The sequence below is a fragment of the Pseudoliparis swirei genome, chromosome 11 (genome assembly GCF_029220125.1).
Source record: "Pseudoliparis swirei isolate HS2019 ecotype Mariana Trench chromosome 11, NWPU_hadal_v1, whole genome shotgun sequence".
NCBI lineage: Eukaryota > Metazoa > Chordata > Actinopteri > Perciformes > Liparidae > Pseudoliparis > Pseudoliparis swirei.
In genome coordinates this window covers 7,181,279-7,198,471 of record NC_079398.1, presented here as the reverse complement: position 1 = coordinate 7,198,471, position 17,193 = coordinate 7,181,279, and the positions used below count along the sequence as shown (strand labels likewise).

The 17,193-nt window shown below is 38.1% G+C and overlaps 2 protein-coding genes across 2 annotated transcripts; one reads left to right on the top strand and one right to left on the bottom strand.

The window, feature by feature from the left end:
• Positions 1-1,270: 1,270 nt before the first annotated feature.
• On the bottom strand, positions 1,271-3,019 carry ccr6b (chemokine (C-C motif) receptor 6b). Its single transcript, XM_056426875.1, has one exon. It carries the CDS (start codon positions 3,017-3,019, stop codon positions 1,919-1,921), a length of 1,101 nt encoding a protein of 366 aa, XP_056282850.1. The 3' UTR covers positions 1,271-1,918.
• An 11,121-nt stretch (positions 3,020-14,140) lies between these two features.
• On the top strand, positions 14,141-15,893 carry LOC130201629 (lysine-specific demethylase 5B-B-like). Its single transcript, XM_056426711.1, has 6 exons — positions 14,141-14,204; positions 14,919-15,013; positions 15,121-15,247; positions 15,345-15,465; positions 15,544-15,617; positions 15,783-15,893. Exons 3-6 carry the CDS (start codon positions 15,134-15,136, stop codon positions 15,891-15,893), a joined length of 420 nt encoding a protein of 139 aa, XP_056282686.1. The 5' UTR covers positions 14,141-14,204; positions 14,919-15,013; positions 15,121-15,133.
• Positions 15,894-17,193: the final 1,300 nt, after the last annotated feature.

Genomic DNA, 17,193 nt, shown 5'->3' with positions numbered 1-17,193 from the left:
AAGCTTTACCGTAAATAATAAAGTGACAATGTAAAAGACAATACGGTAAATTACCGGCAGTAGTGGTTGCCAGAACTTCACCATAAAAAATAAAGTGACAACATATATAACTTATTTTTTTAAACAGCAGTTATACTGTAAACCTAATTACAGTCTTTTCTCAGTGAAAAACACAGTACAACTCTACAGAAGCGCTCCATCATTCACCCACACGAGGTGTGAGCCCGCCATCTCTCTTCTTACCGCTCTCGATAGTGTCTCTGTCTGCCGAACAGTCCTGAAGCCGGGCAATCGACGCACTGTGATCCGGAAAGTCTGTGCAGCCATGTCTCCGTGAAAAACATGAGGCTACATGTACGGTAGTCCCTCTCAGTCTTTGCCAGTGCGCCAAGTTCTACCATCTTATTCGCGAAAGACCTCCCGTTACAATCGCAGGGATGAGGTTTAGTCGGCCTTAACTGAGGCTGATTTACAATCAACCACCAGCGGAGGCAGATTAGACTTGGTCCTGACACCATTCCCTGAACCACCAAGCCTAAACACACCCCTCTGCCACACTCGCCTTCGCTTTCTGCTTAGCGCCCGACCTGCAGCCCCAAGCCCTTCTCTGCAGTTCCTCAGGCCTTCCGTCCGGCTCAGACCTGGAGCCGGGTAGAAGCTGATCGCGGCAATAGACTATGGAAAAATATGTTTCTTTGCTTTGCTTTTTGATTGAGTTTACTCAAATTGGTATTCGGAAAGTAGTGTTTGTGTGAGACTGGTCAGGGTTATGCTGTGTAGGAAAAGTTACTTCAACACCAACTGACTCAGGGGAGACTTTTCTGGGTTCAACATTAATTTTTTACGAATAATAAAAGCAAAAATTACATTGTTGTTTTAAATTTTTATTTTTGTATTTCTGTTATTAGTCCAACAGAGACAAACTGTATTTTTTACAAATAATAAATCAGAAAATTACAGAGCTGGCTGCTATATTTCGGTTGTCAGCTCAGTAGTCCGTACATTTAACAGTGATAGAATGTATTTTTTCTAAGTTATGAATAAAACCATTTTTATTGATTGTTTTTCATATTACAGTGTATTTCCATTAGCAGTACAATGTTTAGTGAAATTAACAGTGACAACATTAGTTTTTTATAAGAAATACATGCTTATATTACTGTTTGGGCTGATATATATTTACGGTGTTTCAATGTGATAGAATCGGAATATAACCTATTTTGAATTAACGGTCTCTTACTGTTGTGATTGAACAGTTTTTCATTGTAATATATGTGACATTTTTTTACAGTGTAGAAAGCTAAACCATCGCCACATGATAGCGTACGGTTCTTAGATTGCATTTGCCCAACCTTCCAGTTTTTTCTCTCTGCACACAGACTGCCGTACCTGTATTCAACCATCGCATGCTCGAGTACTACTCTGACAACGAACAGAAACTAGAGCGCTTCTGATGCCCACATCTTGTCCCGATTCCCACAGATTATGCACAGGCAAGAGAGTGTAATGTGTAAATGCTGATTTGACTCACTGTCAACGAAAATGAACTTTTTCAGCAACAGGATTTTATCAGGAAATGTGACAGAAGCAAACCGTCAGATATACAAAATATGGAACACTTAAATCGAATGCTTATGGTTCTAGAACATGTGTAGAAGAACTCTTAGGTTCTCATGGTCAACATCATACACAGAAATACTCGAAAACAAGATGATGTTGTTATTGTACTTTTAGAACACTTTGGGGAGAAAAGACCTGAACAATATTACAGCATGAAGGCCATTTGCTTATGTTTCCAAGGCCCTACATTCAAGCACATGTAGCACAGATGCATTCACCTCTACCTAAGTCCAGCTAAAGCTAAGCGACAGCTCGGTCATCGCCGTTGCATATGATCGTCGCTAACAGCTTGTACATGTCACGCGCTGAACGATGTGATGTTGTTGGAGCCGTCTGAAGACATGCGGCCTGAGATGCAAAAATCGGACGTTGTGCGTGACGTGCGAGCGGTGTAGAGGTACTTTTTGCTAAAGCACCACAAGTCCAACATTATTTGCCGGAAGTGGCTCCTGAACTTCACCCCGATGAAGGCGTAGAGGATGGGATTGAGGCAGCAGTGGAGGTAGGCTATGCTCCTGGAGACGGACAGCACCTGGAGTTTGACCTTCTCTGCCTTACAACTCCTCTGCTTGAAAAGAGACAGGGTGTGGGTCAGCAGAGTCACGTTGTAGGGCAGGTGGCACACGATGAAAACCAGCACGACCGCCATAATCACGCGGACGGCCTTGTGCCTCTGGCTGCTCTGGGCTCTCAGCAAGGTGCACACGATGCTGGCGTAGCAGAACACCATCACCAGCAGAGGCAGCAGGAAGCCGATGGCCATTTGAAGGCTGGGAACCACCACCTTCATGAGCTTTGCCGTCTCTGTCTTTTTAAAAGACAGCTGACACACGACACTGGCGGTCTGAGCCCCCAGACTGGTCTCTTCAAAGCACTCGGTGTAGAGGAGTGTGGGCAGAGTTAAGGCCACCGCAAACATCCACACAGCTGAGCAGATGAGGCGGCTGTAGAGCAGAGTGCGCGAGCGGGCACCGAAGGAGCTTCTGGCCCGCACGATGGCAACGTAGCGGTCGCCACTGATGCACGCCAGCAGCAGCATGCCGCTGTAGAGGTTGATACTGTAGGCGGACCGCAGCATCTTGCAAGCCACGGGGCCCATGAACCAACTGTGCTGCTCATTGTAGATGATGAACGGCAGGGAGACCACGAAGATCAGGTCCACCACGGCGACATTGAAGAGGTAGACGTCTGTCATCGTCTTGGTCCGCTTGTAGAACACGTAGGTGGCGATCACCAGAGCGTTGCCGGGCAGGCCGAAGGCACAGATGATGGAGTGGATGTAGGTTTGGGCGATGACTTCTACGCGGCTGGGGTCCAGGTTGCAGAGCCCTTCCTCTTCAAGTAAATATTCAGCTGTACTGTAATCATAGTCTGGACTCACAGACGTCATGTTTTGCATCTGGAGAAGAAAAGATGAGCATTTTATTCGGGGAATACAACAAAATGTCAAACACAATGTGTCGTCACGTTTTGACGAGGCTTACGTTGTCATTAAAGGTGGACTTCCACAAAGTACATTTACTTAAATAGTCTACTTATAATGACAGTTTGAGCTACTTTCATACAATATACTTTTCAAATATTGTACTTTTACCCACATTTATTTGAGTGCTATAGCTACAAGTTAATTTACACAAAACGTATCCAGTAAATTACCTAGTAGCGTAATAAATATATAAATATAACAGTTAAAAGTGGCTTCATATTTATATTACCATAACTTTTTTTAAAGCATAATAGAAAAGGGGTTTTCTTATTTTTAACTCAATTTGGCTCAGATTTGTAAAAAGATCTCAGATCTTTTACTTCGGTAAAAAATATCAAAACCTTTTTATTTATTTTTATGTATTTATTTTACTGTTCCTCTCGGTAGGTGTACCAGTGGGGGCGGGTGGGGTGGGTTTGATGTCTGTTTGTATATGTTAACAAAAAGATGAAAAAACGATGAAAATATCAGTTAAAGTACATGTTTACTGTGTTATGTACCTGTCAATAATTCCAAATAAAAAATACATTCATATATATATATATCAATACTGCAGTGAAGAAATACTAATAGTAAAAGGTTCACTCTAAACTCCTGCATTCAAGAAAAATATACCTATTAATATCAAAATATTCTGAATGGAAAAGTATTAATTATGCAGAATGTCTCCTTTTTCAGAATTACATTATTCAATTGTGACTATTAATGAGGAAATGTGTTCATCACTTAATATTGTAGCTGTCAAAACTGGGGCATACTTCATATACTGCAGGTTTGACATCATTATTAGTTGATGCTTGCATATCAGGTCATAGTAGTGGGGTGAAAAGTAGAATATTTGAAGTAGAACACAAAGGGACTCATCACAGGAACACTAAATGATTACTGACGTCACGACGCGGCCTTCACGTCCGTTTACGGGACAAACGTCATGTGTGTTCTAGTTGAGCTCTTCCTCCCGCTGCCAGTGACCCAATTAGACGCCACGTGATGCAGCTGGTTGCTCTATCGTGATCCGATCTTTATCGCGAGGAGATCGCGATATAGATCGCGGAGGAGCATACGGTGCACTCAAAAAAACGATTCAAGCCCTTCTTAGAGGTGACACATTTAAATATTGTTTGATACATTTAAATAAATCAATTACAAAACGAAGATATTCATTTTGAATGGGTGTAACACAAAATGTATGAATACTTTCGTTTATTAGATTTATTTAGGTTACACTCACAAAAACGATTCAAGCCCTTCTTCGAGGTGACACATTTAAATATTGTTTGATACATTTAAATAAATCAATTACAAAAATAGATATTTATATTCAATGGGTGGAAAACAAAATGTATGAATTCTTTCATTTATTAGATTTATTTAGGTTAGATGGTGTGCATATCAACTCAAAATAAATGTGTTTCATTGAGGACTACCCTTTGCGCATGCGCCAGCTGAAAATCAGTTGTTTACAAGGTGAAGACACTTTCAGGGCTGGACGGTGGTGTAGTGGCTAGCACTGTCACCTCAAAGCCAGAGGTCTGTGGGTTCAATTCCCAGTCGGGGCTTTCCTTCTGTGTGGAGTTTGCATATTTTCTTAGTTAGTTAGTTTATATTTTGAGTTGGACAAACACAAATTAATTTAATTTAATGAATATCGTAATTTTATTTTAGATGTATTTGATACAAATGAGTTGGACTAACTTAATTACATTGTATTGCACTGATCTGCTAAATTTGAGTTGGAGTTGCATATAATTATTGGATGGAAAACCTGCCAACAATTTAATTGAGTTCATCCAATGAGTCATTTCTTTGAGTGTGGAGATCAAAGAGTTCCTCTTGCGCCGACATGCTTTGTGTTGTCTGTGAGCACGTGCAGCAACAGGATTTCTGTTTTTGCAAATACAAGTGATGGGTGCTTTACTGCTTTCAACTCACTTCTTAAAAAAACATTAATAACAAACCACAAACCGATGCATGGAACAGATATGACAGCGGAATGATATCTCTCTCGTGTCTCAGCTCTTTCAATTCTCACACATCTCGAAGATGTTATGATGAGGAAGGGGTTGTTCTTTGCTCATATCTGATTGTGAAGATCGAGAGACATGTGAGCCTTTTGTTTGGACACTCGATTTGAGAACTTCATGCTCGGTGAACATGATCCATATTTACATAACTGGCAGACAGTTCTGTAAAATGGTTCCGCCTTTGAAACCATTTAAAAGTTGATCATATATATATATATATATATATATACTTACACGGATCGAAGTGACTCTTTAACGTTGATCAGTGCAGCTTTTAAAAGTGGTCAAGGCCTAATCATTCAATAACAGTTGCACTATTAGATGCTGCTAAATTAATAATACATACAGACACTTTAAACAATGCATGCAGTCACCAAACTGAAGACAAAAATGTTAACAGGACAGCAGAAAGTCACTACATCTTCCATCGGAAACTAAAAACACATCTTTTCTGACTATATCTGGATTAAAACACAGATTTGCACTTCAGTGGCACTGAAACTTACTTATGGTATTACTTATGGTATTAGTCATGGTATTACTTATGGTACTTTTGTAGTTTGACTTTCTTTCAAGAAATGTTACTTTCTGGATTGTTGTTGTTCTGAGTTTGTACTCTTGGTTGATGCACTTATTGTAAGTCGCTTTGGATAAAAGCGTCTGCTAAATGAAATGAAATGTAATGTTATAAATACATCCAGCACGTTTTTGTAGCGTTTCTCACCTCCTCTATTCGGAACACGCACAGCTCGCAGAACGTTACCTTGAGCGTCCGGTGCCGTCCGGTCCAAAGAGCGGGTCAGCTGTTCTTCCTACCGGGGGTCAGCGCAGTGAGGACCGAATCCAGCGTGCAGGGGCTGAATGTCACATCACTGTGTTCCTCCTTCTGATGGGGCATCGCCTGCACGGACATCCCCTCGTTCTGTTGCTTTGATCTACAGAAACTCCCCGCCTCCTCGGCCACCTCCTCACAGTCATAATGATGATGATGACAATAATGGTTTGTGAGGATATGATTTGTCTTTGTGAGCAACTATGCCATCCGACTTGTGGTCGCGTTGAAGTTAGCACTTGTTTTCTCTTTGCAGATACAGACAGAGTCTTTTTATGTCAATAAATAAACTTAGAATGGAAGTTCCTCTCGAGTTCTGCCGTTAAAACACACACACACGCACGCACGCACGCACGCACACACGCACACACACGCACACACGCACACACACACACACACACACAATCACTAACCATCTCTCTTTTTTCTCTCATGCCCTCAAACATCCGTGGTTTAAATTTTTTTATCCGAAACGGCTTTGTTTTCAGCTTCTAAAGTTTCTTATTTATATATAATCTTTTTTAGTTTTTTATACTGTTGTTAAATTTTATTTCGAGGTTTTCTTTACGTATTCTATCATTGTGAAAACCCTTCTATGGTTTCTTATATATATATATATATACCTATATATATAGATCAGTGGTGGGCCGTCAGGGCCAGCAAGGCCTTCTCTGCTGGCCTAAACATCATCAGAATATATATTTTTTTCTAAATATATTTCCCCACAAATATGTATTCAATTATTTCCCAGAGTAAGAGTTATTCTCTTAATTTCATAGCGTTCCTCTTGGTTGCACTGCTTCCAGCCCCAGGTTGAGATTTGGAGGGCTGGTCTTTATGTTAGATCTTTTATCCAATCATATTCAGCCATCGTGTGTTGCCAGGGGGCTAACATCTGCCCTTAGGCCTGCAGAATCAACATTGCGGGCGCTGGTAGCTTAAAGTGAATGGGAATGAAAATTTCGTGTCAACCAATCAGCTTTAGAGTTGGCTCCTGAAGGCCAGCTAGCTGGCCCCGGAACCGGCACAGGAGCAGCTAGCAGGCGGAGGGCGTGCACGTCTTTTGATTGGATTACCAATATTGAGAGGCGGGACCTATGGGCAGGTAAATGCAGAACCTCAGAACTAGGAAACTGAATTTGATAAACGAATTAATTCGCATACTACTAAGCTGTTTTTTCAACCCACAATGGCGGAAGGAGGAGAAGATATCGATTTGGTCGAGGATATAATTATAACGCCATTCTCAAGACGAACTTTAAGACCGACGCCGACGCCGACGCTACAAAGCCCGTCACAGGCGGGACAGGGGCTCGCTCGCCACTTTCAAAGTTCCAACTACGAGCGATACCAACGGCTCAGACTCCGAGAAGCTCTGCACACTGGACTGCTGGGAATACCTATTATTTGCAAGTGATCGATTTGGTGTTTGGAGCCACACTGGCTTTGCAAACTTGAGTTGTCTAACCGAGGCAGCAACGAGACACCAAAGTACGGCTCGGCACCTATACAAGCAATGGTGCTTTGAAAACTTTTGGGGACACCCGAGCGGATCTACAGATCAACGAACAAGCGGCAGGGCAACGGAGCTGCACAATGAAAAGGTGAAGAAAAATAGGGAAATATTGAAAAGACTCATTAATTGTGTCATGTGGTTGGGTAAACAGGAACTTTCATCTTCATCATCACGGTGAAACTGCTTTGGGTGCGACAATGCGCTGTTTAGTGAACACACTGTAAAAAAAAGTCGGACTTAAAGAGTTCAGTAAAGTTAGAAAGATATTCACAGATTCGGACTTCCCGGCTCAATAGCTCTCAAACGACACGGAGTTAAAACACAAAAAACACCTGTCTGTGACCGGAGTGATGTCGACAACAAGCTACAACCTTCATTTTACCAAAAAAAGCCGGTCTTCGAGATCGATAAATAACGTTGGTCTCAATGTGCGATCAGCTGTGAGACCAAAGCCCAGGGACCGTCTGCAAAAAGCAATCCAGGAAAAACATATTCCAAAAATATTCAATAGCTCCACTGAAAGATTGTCTAGGCTGACACAACTGATACCGTACGTCAAATGGCCACCCTGTGTTGTACTACAGCTGTTATTTTGGGGGAAAACTCATCTTAAATAATTATTATGAATTATATTTCATAATTTATGGAAACAATTTTCAATAGCTTCACTGTTATCATGTGTAGAGTGAAATCATTCAATATCTACGTCAATGGGCTCCACATCAGTGGACTACACCTCGTACTTTGAAGAAAAAAGATTTGGAATAATTTTTATTAATATTTTGATATCATTTATGGAAACAATTTTCAATAGCTTCACTATTATCAAGTGTAGAGTGAAATCATTCAACATCTACATCAATGGGCTCCTCATCAGTGGACTACACCTTTTATTTAGAAGAAAAAAGATTTGGAATAATTTTTATTAAAATGTGTCATAATTTATGGAAACCATTTTCAATAGCTTCACTGTTATCATGTGTAGAGTGAAATCATTCAATATCTACGTCAATGGGCTCCACATCAGTGGACTACACCTTTTATTTTGAAGAAAAAAGATTTGGAATAATTTTTATTAATATTTTGATATAAATTATGGAAACAATCTTCAATAGCTTCACTGTTATCATGTGTAGAGTGAAATCATTCAATATCTACCTCAATGGGCTCCACATCAGTGGACTACACCTTTTATCTTGAAGAAAAAAGATTTGGAATAATTTTTATTAATAATTTGTCATAATTTATGGAAACAATTTTCAATAGCTTCACTGTTATCATGTGTAGAGTGAAATCATTCAATATCTACGTCAATGGGCTCCTCATCAGTGGACTACACCTCTTACTTTGGAGAAAAAAGATTTGGAATAATTTTTATTAATATTTTGTCATAATTTATGGAAACAATTTTCAATAGCTTCACTGTTATCATGTGTAGAGTGAAATCATTCAATGTCTACGTCAATGGGCTCCACATCAGTGGACTACACCTCTTACTTTGAAGAAAAAAGATTTGGAATAATTTTTATGAATATTTTGTCATAATTTATGGAAACAATCTTCAATAGCTTCACTGTTATCAAGTCTAGAGTGAAATCATTCAACATCTACATCAATGGGCTCCACATCAGTGGACTACACCTCGTACTTTGAAGAAAAAAGATTTGGAATAATTTATATTAATATTTTGATATAAATTATGGAAACAATCTTCAATAGCTTCACTATTATCAAGTGTAGAGTGAAATCATTCAATATCTACGTCAATGGGCTCCACATGAGTGGACTACACCTCTTACTTTGGAGAAAAAAGATTTGGAATAATTTTTATTAATATTTTGTCATAATTTATGGAAACAATTTTCAATAGCTTCACTGTTATCATGTGTAGAGTGAAATCATTCAATATCTACGTCAATGGGCTCCACATCAGTGGACTACACCTCTTACTTTGAAGAAAAAAGATTTGGAATAATTTTTATGAATATTTTGTCATTTATGGAAACAATCTTCAATAGCTTCACTGTTATCAAGTGTAGAGTGAAATCATTCAATATCTACCTCAATGGGCTCCACATCAGTGGACTACACCTTTTATTTTGAAGAAAAAAGATTTGGAATAATTTTTATTAATAATTTGTCATAATTTATGGAAACAATTTTCAATAGCTTCACTGTTATCAAGTGTAGAGTGAAATCATTCAACATCTACATCAATGGGCTCCTCATCAGTGGACTACACCTCTTACTTTGGAGAAAAAAGATTTGGAATAATTTTTATTAATATTTTGATATCATTTATGGAAACAATTTTCAATAACTTTCATTGTATCCAGTGTAGTTTCACCTGACATGTCGATTGTTATGATCAGCTCATGGCCACCATCCCCATAACCAATCAAATTGAGGATGCAGGGGATGACTAAATCGGCCAATCAGGTGCAACTTGCAATTACTTTCCGTTTCTGAGTCTACTTTCATTTTCTGAGAATACAAATCACATTGACTGGGAAAGACATCTCTAATTACCTTATGCGATTGGATTCCTTTGACAACTTGCCTTCACACCAGATCCATGGCTATAGGTAAGTCATATTTTTTGTTTTATTGTCTTTTCATTGTAGTAATTACATAGTTTTCAAACTTTGAAACAGGTCAATTTGAGCCATACATAACAGGAGGGTTAATATCCTTGTCCTTAAAAAAATGATGACAGGAGAAATACAAAGCATACAAATAAAATGTTATCTGTTGATCTTTGTATATAAAATATTAGCCAAATTGGGAATATTTTGTTTTATCAAATGAACAAATAGTATGTTTGTTTGGCTCTTAGCTAGGTATTGATGTTTTAAATATTGTATGTTTAATGTGTCAACTGTTGATTTACCTATCAAAAGAGTTTACTTGAAAAACACACTTTATCTTGCCAAAATGTTCTAGTTTTGTCTGTCCCCCTTTCTGTAGGTTCTAGACCTTTTAAAGAAAATGGGAAGACTAAAGAGAGGAAACAGAGTTCAAAGGAAGGACTTATGGACAATGTCTGGTGGAATGACAACCTTGGTCAAAACAATGAAAAGTGCAAACATTACAAATAGAGAGATAAGTTACTCCTCAGAAATCTGGTCTGAGCTTTCGATAACTCTATTTGGCCAAGATAATAAAAAAAATCGTCATTGGCTGTGGGTCATATGGACCAGAAATCGAAATGGAGTGAGGGATTTAATTGAGAACACAGATGACAAAGAGGCAGAAGAAGACCAACATATGTCGCTGCAGAGAGATGTTCTAGGAGAGCAAGATGAGAACACAGATGACAAAGAGTCAGAAGACGACCAAAATATGTCGCTGCAGAGAGATGTTCTAGGAGAGCAAGATGAGAACACAGATGACAAAGAGTCAGAAGAAGACCAAAATATGTCGCTGCAGAGAGATGTTCTAGGAGAGCAAGATGAGAACACAGATGACAAAGAGGCAGAAGACGACCAAAATATGTCGCTGCAGAGAGAAGCACAACCTGAAAATGCCCAGAAATTTAACAAAAAGCAATTGAGAAACTTGCCTGTCGTGTCAAAGAGGTTCACAATTACATTGAATAAAAAAAAGTGGCAAAAGATTGTTCCACAGCACGGTTCAACAAAACTGAGACAACCATGGACCAATTTGCTGTACAACAGTTTCCGTAAAAATAATCCTTGCTGTACCCTTGCATTTAAGTCAGCATATTAAATCTCCACACAGTCGTAAAACAAATAGTCCATTTTTAAACATCACTGCAGTATGTACCTTTCCTTCATGTAGTGCAAAATACTTGTTTCAAATGAAAAGGGAGCCAGTTGGAGAGTCCCTGGTTAAAATCTGTTTTCCAAAGAGGAAAAATGACACATAAAAAAAGTGGAAAAAAATTCAGACCAGCAGCAAACTCACGAAGAGGGAGAATTGCAAGAGCTCTTCGTAAAGGAGTGAGTCAACACTTCTATAACAAACTAAAAAAAACACCTGTTGCTGAGTTGATTTCAGGAAACATTACCAGAAGTCTGAACAAAAATGTTCTTAAAGTGATCAGTTCAGAGGTCAGAAAGGGCAAAAGAATACATGATGATGTTTTTATGGAGATGCACCTCACTCAAAACATCATGAAGGAATGTGATGCAGAGTTTCACAAGATGCCTGGCTACATACAGCACTTCCAAGTTGACCCTTTCGGTGTGCATATGTATACTGAGACAGGAATAGGTATAGTTGTGCAGCACTTGAGACAGAAGACCCCACTGACCTTGTACCTCGATGCCACAGGTAATGTTGCATCTAAAGTTCCTGGGCAGACTAAAAGACTGCTTTACTATTCTCTCACTCTTCCTGGAGGTGGTCAGAATGTACCTCCCCTCCCAGTCTGTGAAATGCTGACGAATGAACATTCGGTACCACCAATTACATTCTGGCTAATGCAGTTCATCCGAAAAGTGTCCCAGTACACCAAACTGAGAGTACAGCAGGTAGAAACGGACTACAGCTGGGCGTTACTTCAAAGTGTTCTTCTGTCATTTAACAAGGAGAGTATTGTCAGCTACTTGGACAGGGCGTTTGCTACTTGTTTAAAACAGAAGACATGGAAGGAAATACAAATGTATTCAGTGCTTCACATCTGCTCTGCACACGTGCTCAAAGCTGTCACTCAATCAATTGGGAGAAAAACAGCAGACAAAGGTTTAAAGGAGTGTGCGACATTTGGATTTGCCAGGTTGCAAAACACTACCTCAATGACCACAGCACTCAAAATCTTCCGCTCACTGTGCGCTGTCTTAATGGGTAAACACAACAACAATACTGTCATGATCAATTTGAAGACCATGCAGGACTTAATAAAGAAATCCAAGATTCCCGACACAGAAGACAACGAAACGTTTCAAGACAGCCCCCTGGCTCAAGAGGAAGATGAAGAGGAAAGACGAAACGCCCACACAATTGTTGGCAGATCTCCCTTTACCTATGAATTCAAGAAGGTCTTGGAGGAGGTAAAGGTCGAGATTGAAAAGGAAGATGCCAAGACCCCACATGATGGCGAAAACCCATACTTCTGCCCCGGCATTGTAGATGTACTTTTTGACAACTATTTAGGCATTTTCCCCCTTTGGAGTGGTCTGCTGTTGGGGAACTTGAAAAGATATGCAACTGATATTGAAGATGACACCTTTGGTCCAATTAAAACAAGGGACACAAACTGCCACGTGGAGAGATGGTTTGGCATTGTTAAACACTCCATTCTGAGAAAGCAGAAAAAATTGAGACCAGGGACCTTTGTCAGATACATGTATGGCTCTCTACAGGGGAGATACAGAGAACATATCATGTCGCATAATCTCTCTGAGCAGTTGCTCCTTAAAACCGTGTTGCCAAAAGACATCACTCAATCCAAGGAGGGTTGGGCAAAGAAGGATCAAAGGAAGACCAATACTGCCAGGTCCAAATACTTCAATGCTCCAACCACTGCTCCGGTTCCAAAAAGAGCAAAGTCAACTTTGAACACTGTCAAAGAACTTCAGAGGAGCGAGGAGAGCAGCAGTGATGACATAAGAAGTAAAGGGCCTGCAACAGAGGTACTTTTTTGCTAATTCACAAAATAGAATGTATGCACTTCACAGATACAATTGTCATTTGAATTTATAGAGCCTGACAAGGTGTGCATATGCCAGGACAGTTATGTTGAAGTATGTCTGTCTTGCATAAAAGTACTTACAAAATCCAAAAACACAACTATTTTAATGATGTCAGAAAAATGAAGGCACGTTCATTTCAGCAATGATGATGATGGTAATTTTCACGTTCAGTATCAGCTTTTTGTACCAGCACAATATAATTTACAGCCACAGTATTTATTGTCAAATCTTAAAATAAATAACTTGGCTTATTCTTGTTCATATGCTTGTAGGTTGACGCCCTTTGGACATGCAAACCAACTGAAGTTGTTGTGGCTGTTATAAGAAATGCTGAACAGAAGCTGAATATGAACCTGCGGCACAGTGAATTTCAAAGTTTGAGGCCAGACAAACTCATCATAGGCGAGGCAAGTTTCTGATTAAAAGTGTTGTTGTAACAGATCATTTATCTCCAATGAACCCATCTGTTGATGCATCAAACCTTAAAAAATATGTCAAAATGTCATGAGTTTTACTGCTTAATAGATATTAAATTAGATTGTCAGCCAGAACAAAGGGTCTGGAATGTTATGTCAGACAAACCTATCAAAGTGTTGTATGAAGTAAACACGACTTAACTTGAATGTTTTCTTTACCTTCCATTTTTGGATAATAATTTTCCAAACAAATTTCCTTAAGGTCATTGAATGTTACATGAGAGCCATCCTCAATACTATGGATACTGCTGGCCGGCTATACCTCATGAATCATTATACCATGGGTATAATCTTGTACGCACGAGAGAGCAAATGGCCAGGCAAGGGTTAAAAAAGGTGAGTAATTATATTATTATTATAAATCTTAACATCAAGTTGTTTTGAAACAATCCATTTGAAAAAGCAGCTTCAGTTTGTTGGTTGTTCCATTGGAGGAAAAATAAATAATGCATACTGGGTACATTTGGGTATTTGAGTTTTGCAGCAAAATACAATTATTTTTCAATTTTTACGCATGTTGTCAGGTGACGTTTGATGACTATGATGGAGCCATTGGATTTGTCAACATAAGAAATGTGCACTGGAAGTTTGTGGTGAGTATGCAGCTGGTCATGTGGTACAATGTGCCTTTACAGCATTCATGTTTGGCTCATTGTTGTGAGTGTATTTTAAGGTTATCAATCTTAAAATTGCTTTAAATATTTATAACAACCTACAATCAAGTCAATATAACTAAATCTACTTTAATGTTAAATTCAAGTTTTATTACAAGTTAATGTAATTTTTCATAAATTGTCATTAATAAATGAAGAGACAATGAGATTGTATATTTGTATCTAATGTAGCTGCATTGTGTACATGCACATATGTAGCATGTGGATTGATTTTAAGACTGTTCTTTTAGTTTTAAATGTCTTCATGGTCGTCATCCCTATCTTAATGAAAAATATATCTATGATTATTGTCCAATCAAAGCACTTAATCATCCAACAGGATCTCGTTGGTAGTCCCCACTGCTACTCTAACAATTTGAGTTTTCTTTGATTGAGTATGACCCCATATTGTGGAACTTATTTTCAGACTAATATTCAGTACTTTCAAGTAAAATGTTAAAATATGCCTATTTAACGTGGTTTGTTTCTTTATTTACTCACAGTTGTGATTATCTTGTGTACAATAAATATACTTCCGATGTTGCTCATTCATTAAGGTTTTACATACATAAAATGTATTATGTTATTATTGTTGCTGTTGTTGGTAAGTTTAAAATATGGCATGCTTTAACACTATGTTTCTTTTTAAAACAGTATCTCCATGCCCTTTCAAACCACATATTTGTGGTTGATCCTCTGCAAGGGTCAAATGAAGTTGACGACTCCAGAAAGGCTGGCCAAAGATTTGGGTAATATTCATTAGATTATGGGAAATATATAATGTTATACACATCTTTAGTAAGGCCAAAGAGTAAGTGCAAATGTAAACCAAAATTATTTTCCTTTCATCCTGCAGACAGTATTTCAAAATGCGCCGGAACCGACTTGGAAAGGAGGACTGGGTGAACATCAAGTGGCAGCCGGGCCAGATAACCCACACCTGCCAGAAAGATGGCAACAGTTGTGGGATCTTTGTCATGCAGGTTATTTCATGCAACCTTTTGTCTTTCTGATAGATTAAACACTATGCTGTTTTACTATGTAAATTCATACAAGGTGTGTTGTTTTGCCATTTGACAGATGGCCAAGATGACGGTGATGGAACTACCAAATATTCCACAGCATTTCCGCATAAACTCATCGAAACAATCGATGGAAAAGCTAAGAAGAAACATGGCTGAAGACATTCTGAAACAATCAGGTTTTGTTCAAAATATGTAATCAATATTTTATTGACTTGATACATAATTGACACTCATATACATGTATTTATTTCTAGTTTCAAAGGATGAGCTCTGTTCCTTCTGTGGAATTGAGGACCACCTGCCCAAAACTGATGTTGATGCTGTTTGGGTGAGACTTGTTTTTAGACAATCTGAGTTTTGGATAATCTGTAGATAACCTGGAGTGAGTTTTAAAAAATAACATTAGTAATCAAATATGGTTAACTTGTATGCATAACATGTTTCCTCAAGTTTCCATTTTTTAAATATGTTTAATTCATTTATCCCCATGTAGATTCAGTGTGGAACTTGCTCAAGATGGTTTCACACGCTGTGCCTTGGGATGACAGCAGCACAAATACCAAGCAAAGATACCCCTTGGTATTGTGTGTTGTGTAACACTTAGGAATGTGTATGTCTGACTCTGATCGTTCATAAATATTACATGTGGGAACTACTTGACTACTATGATGGCTCTTATTATTATGTGTGTGGTACTATTTTTTTATTCAAGACGTATATTGTTTCCATAAATGATATCAAAATATTCATTAAAAATATTCAAAAACACATTTCTCCAAAGTAAGAGGTGTAGTCCACTCATGTGGAGCCCATTGATGTAGATGTTGAATGATTTCACTCTACACTTGATAATAGTGAAGCTATTGAAGATTGTTTCCATAATTTATATCAAAATATTAATAAAAATTATTCCAAATCTTTTTTCTTCAAAATAAAAGGTGTAGTCCACTGATGTGGAGCCCATTGACGTAGATATTGAATGATTTCACTCTACACATGATAACAGTGAAGCTATTGAAGATTGTTTCCATAATTTATATCAAAATATTAATAAAAATTATTCCAAATCTTTTTTCTTCAAAATAAAAGGTGTAGTCCACTGATGTGGAGCCCATTGACGTAGACATTGAATGATTTCACTCTACACATGATAACAGTGAAGCTATTGAAAATTGTTTCCATAGATTATGACAAAATATTCATAAAAATTATTCCAAATCTTTTTTCTTCAAAGTAAGAGGTGTAGTCCACTGATGTGGAGCCCATTGACGTAGATATTGAATGATTTCACTCTACACATGATAACAGTGAAGCTATTGAAAATTGTTTCCATAAATTATGACAAATTATTAATAAAAATTATTCCAAATCTTTTTTCTTCAAGATAAAAGGTGTAGTCCACTGATGTGGAGCCCATTGAGGTAGATATTGAATGATTTCACTCTACACATGATAACAGTGAAGCTATTGAAGATTGTTTCCATAATTTATATCAAAATATTAATAAAAATTATTCCAAATCTTTTTTCTTCAAAATAAAAGGTGTAGTCCACTGATGTGGAGCCCATTGACGTAGATATTGAATGATTTCACTCTACACATGATAACAGTGAAGCTATTGAAGATTGTTTCCATAATTTATATCAAAATATTAATAAAAATTATTCCAAATCTTTTTTCTTCAAAATAAAAGGTGTAGTCCACTGATGTGGAGCCCATTGACGTAGATATTGAATGATTTCACTCTACACATAACAGTGAAGCTATTGAAGATTGTTTCCATAAATTATGACAAATTATTAATAAAAATTATTCCAAATCTTTTTTCTTCAAAATAAAAGGTGTAGTCCACTGATGTGGAGCCCATTGACGTAGATATTGAATGATTTCACTCTACACATGAT

Excerpts from the sequence above, each read along its gene's own strand:
- ccr6b (XM_056426875.1), bottom strand. The coding sequence starts at position 3,019 with ATGCAAAACATGACGTCTGTGAGTCCAGACTATGATTACAGTACAGCT.
- LOC130201629 (XM_056426711.1), top strand. The coding sequence starts at position 15,134 with ATGCGCCGGAACCGACTTGGAAAGGAGGACTGGGTGAACATCAAGTGG. Across the intron at positions 15,248-15,344 it reads GTGGGATCTTTGTCATGCAG|ATGGCCAAGATGACGGTGAT; the intron begins GTTATTTCATGC and ends GCCATTTGACAG. Across the intron at positions 15,618-15,782 it reads CTGATGTTGATGCTGTTTGG|ATTCAGTGTGGAACTTGCTC; the intron begins GTGAGACTTGTT and ends ATCCCCATGTAG.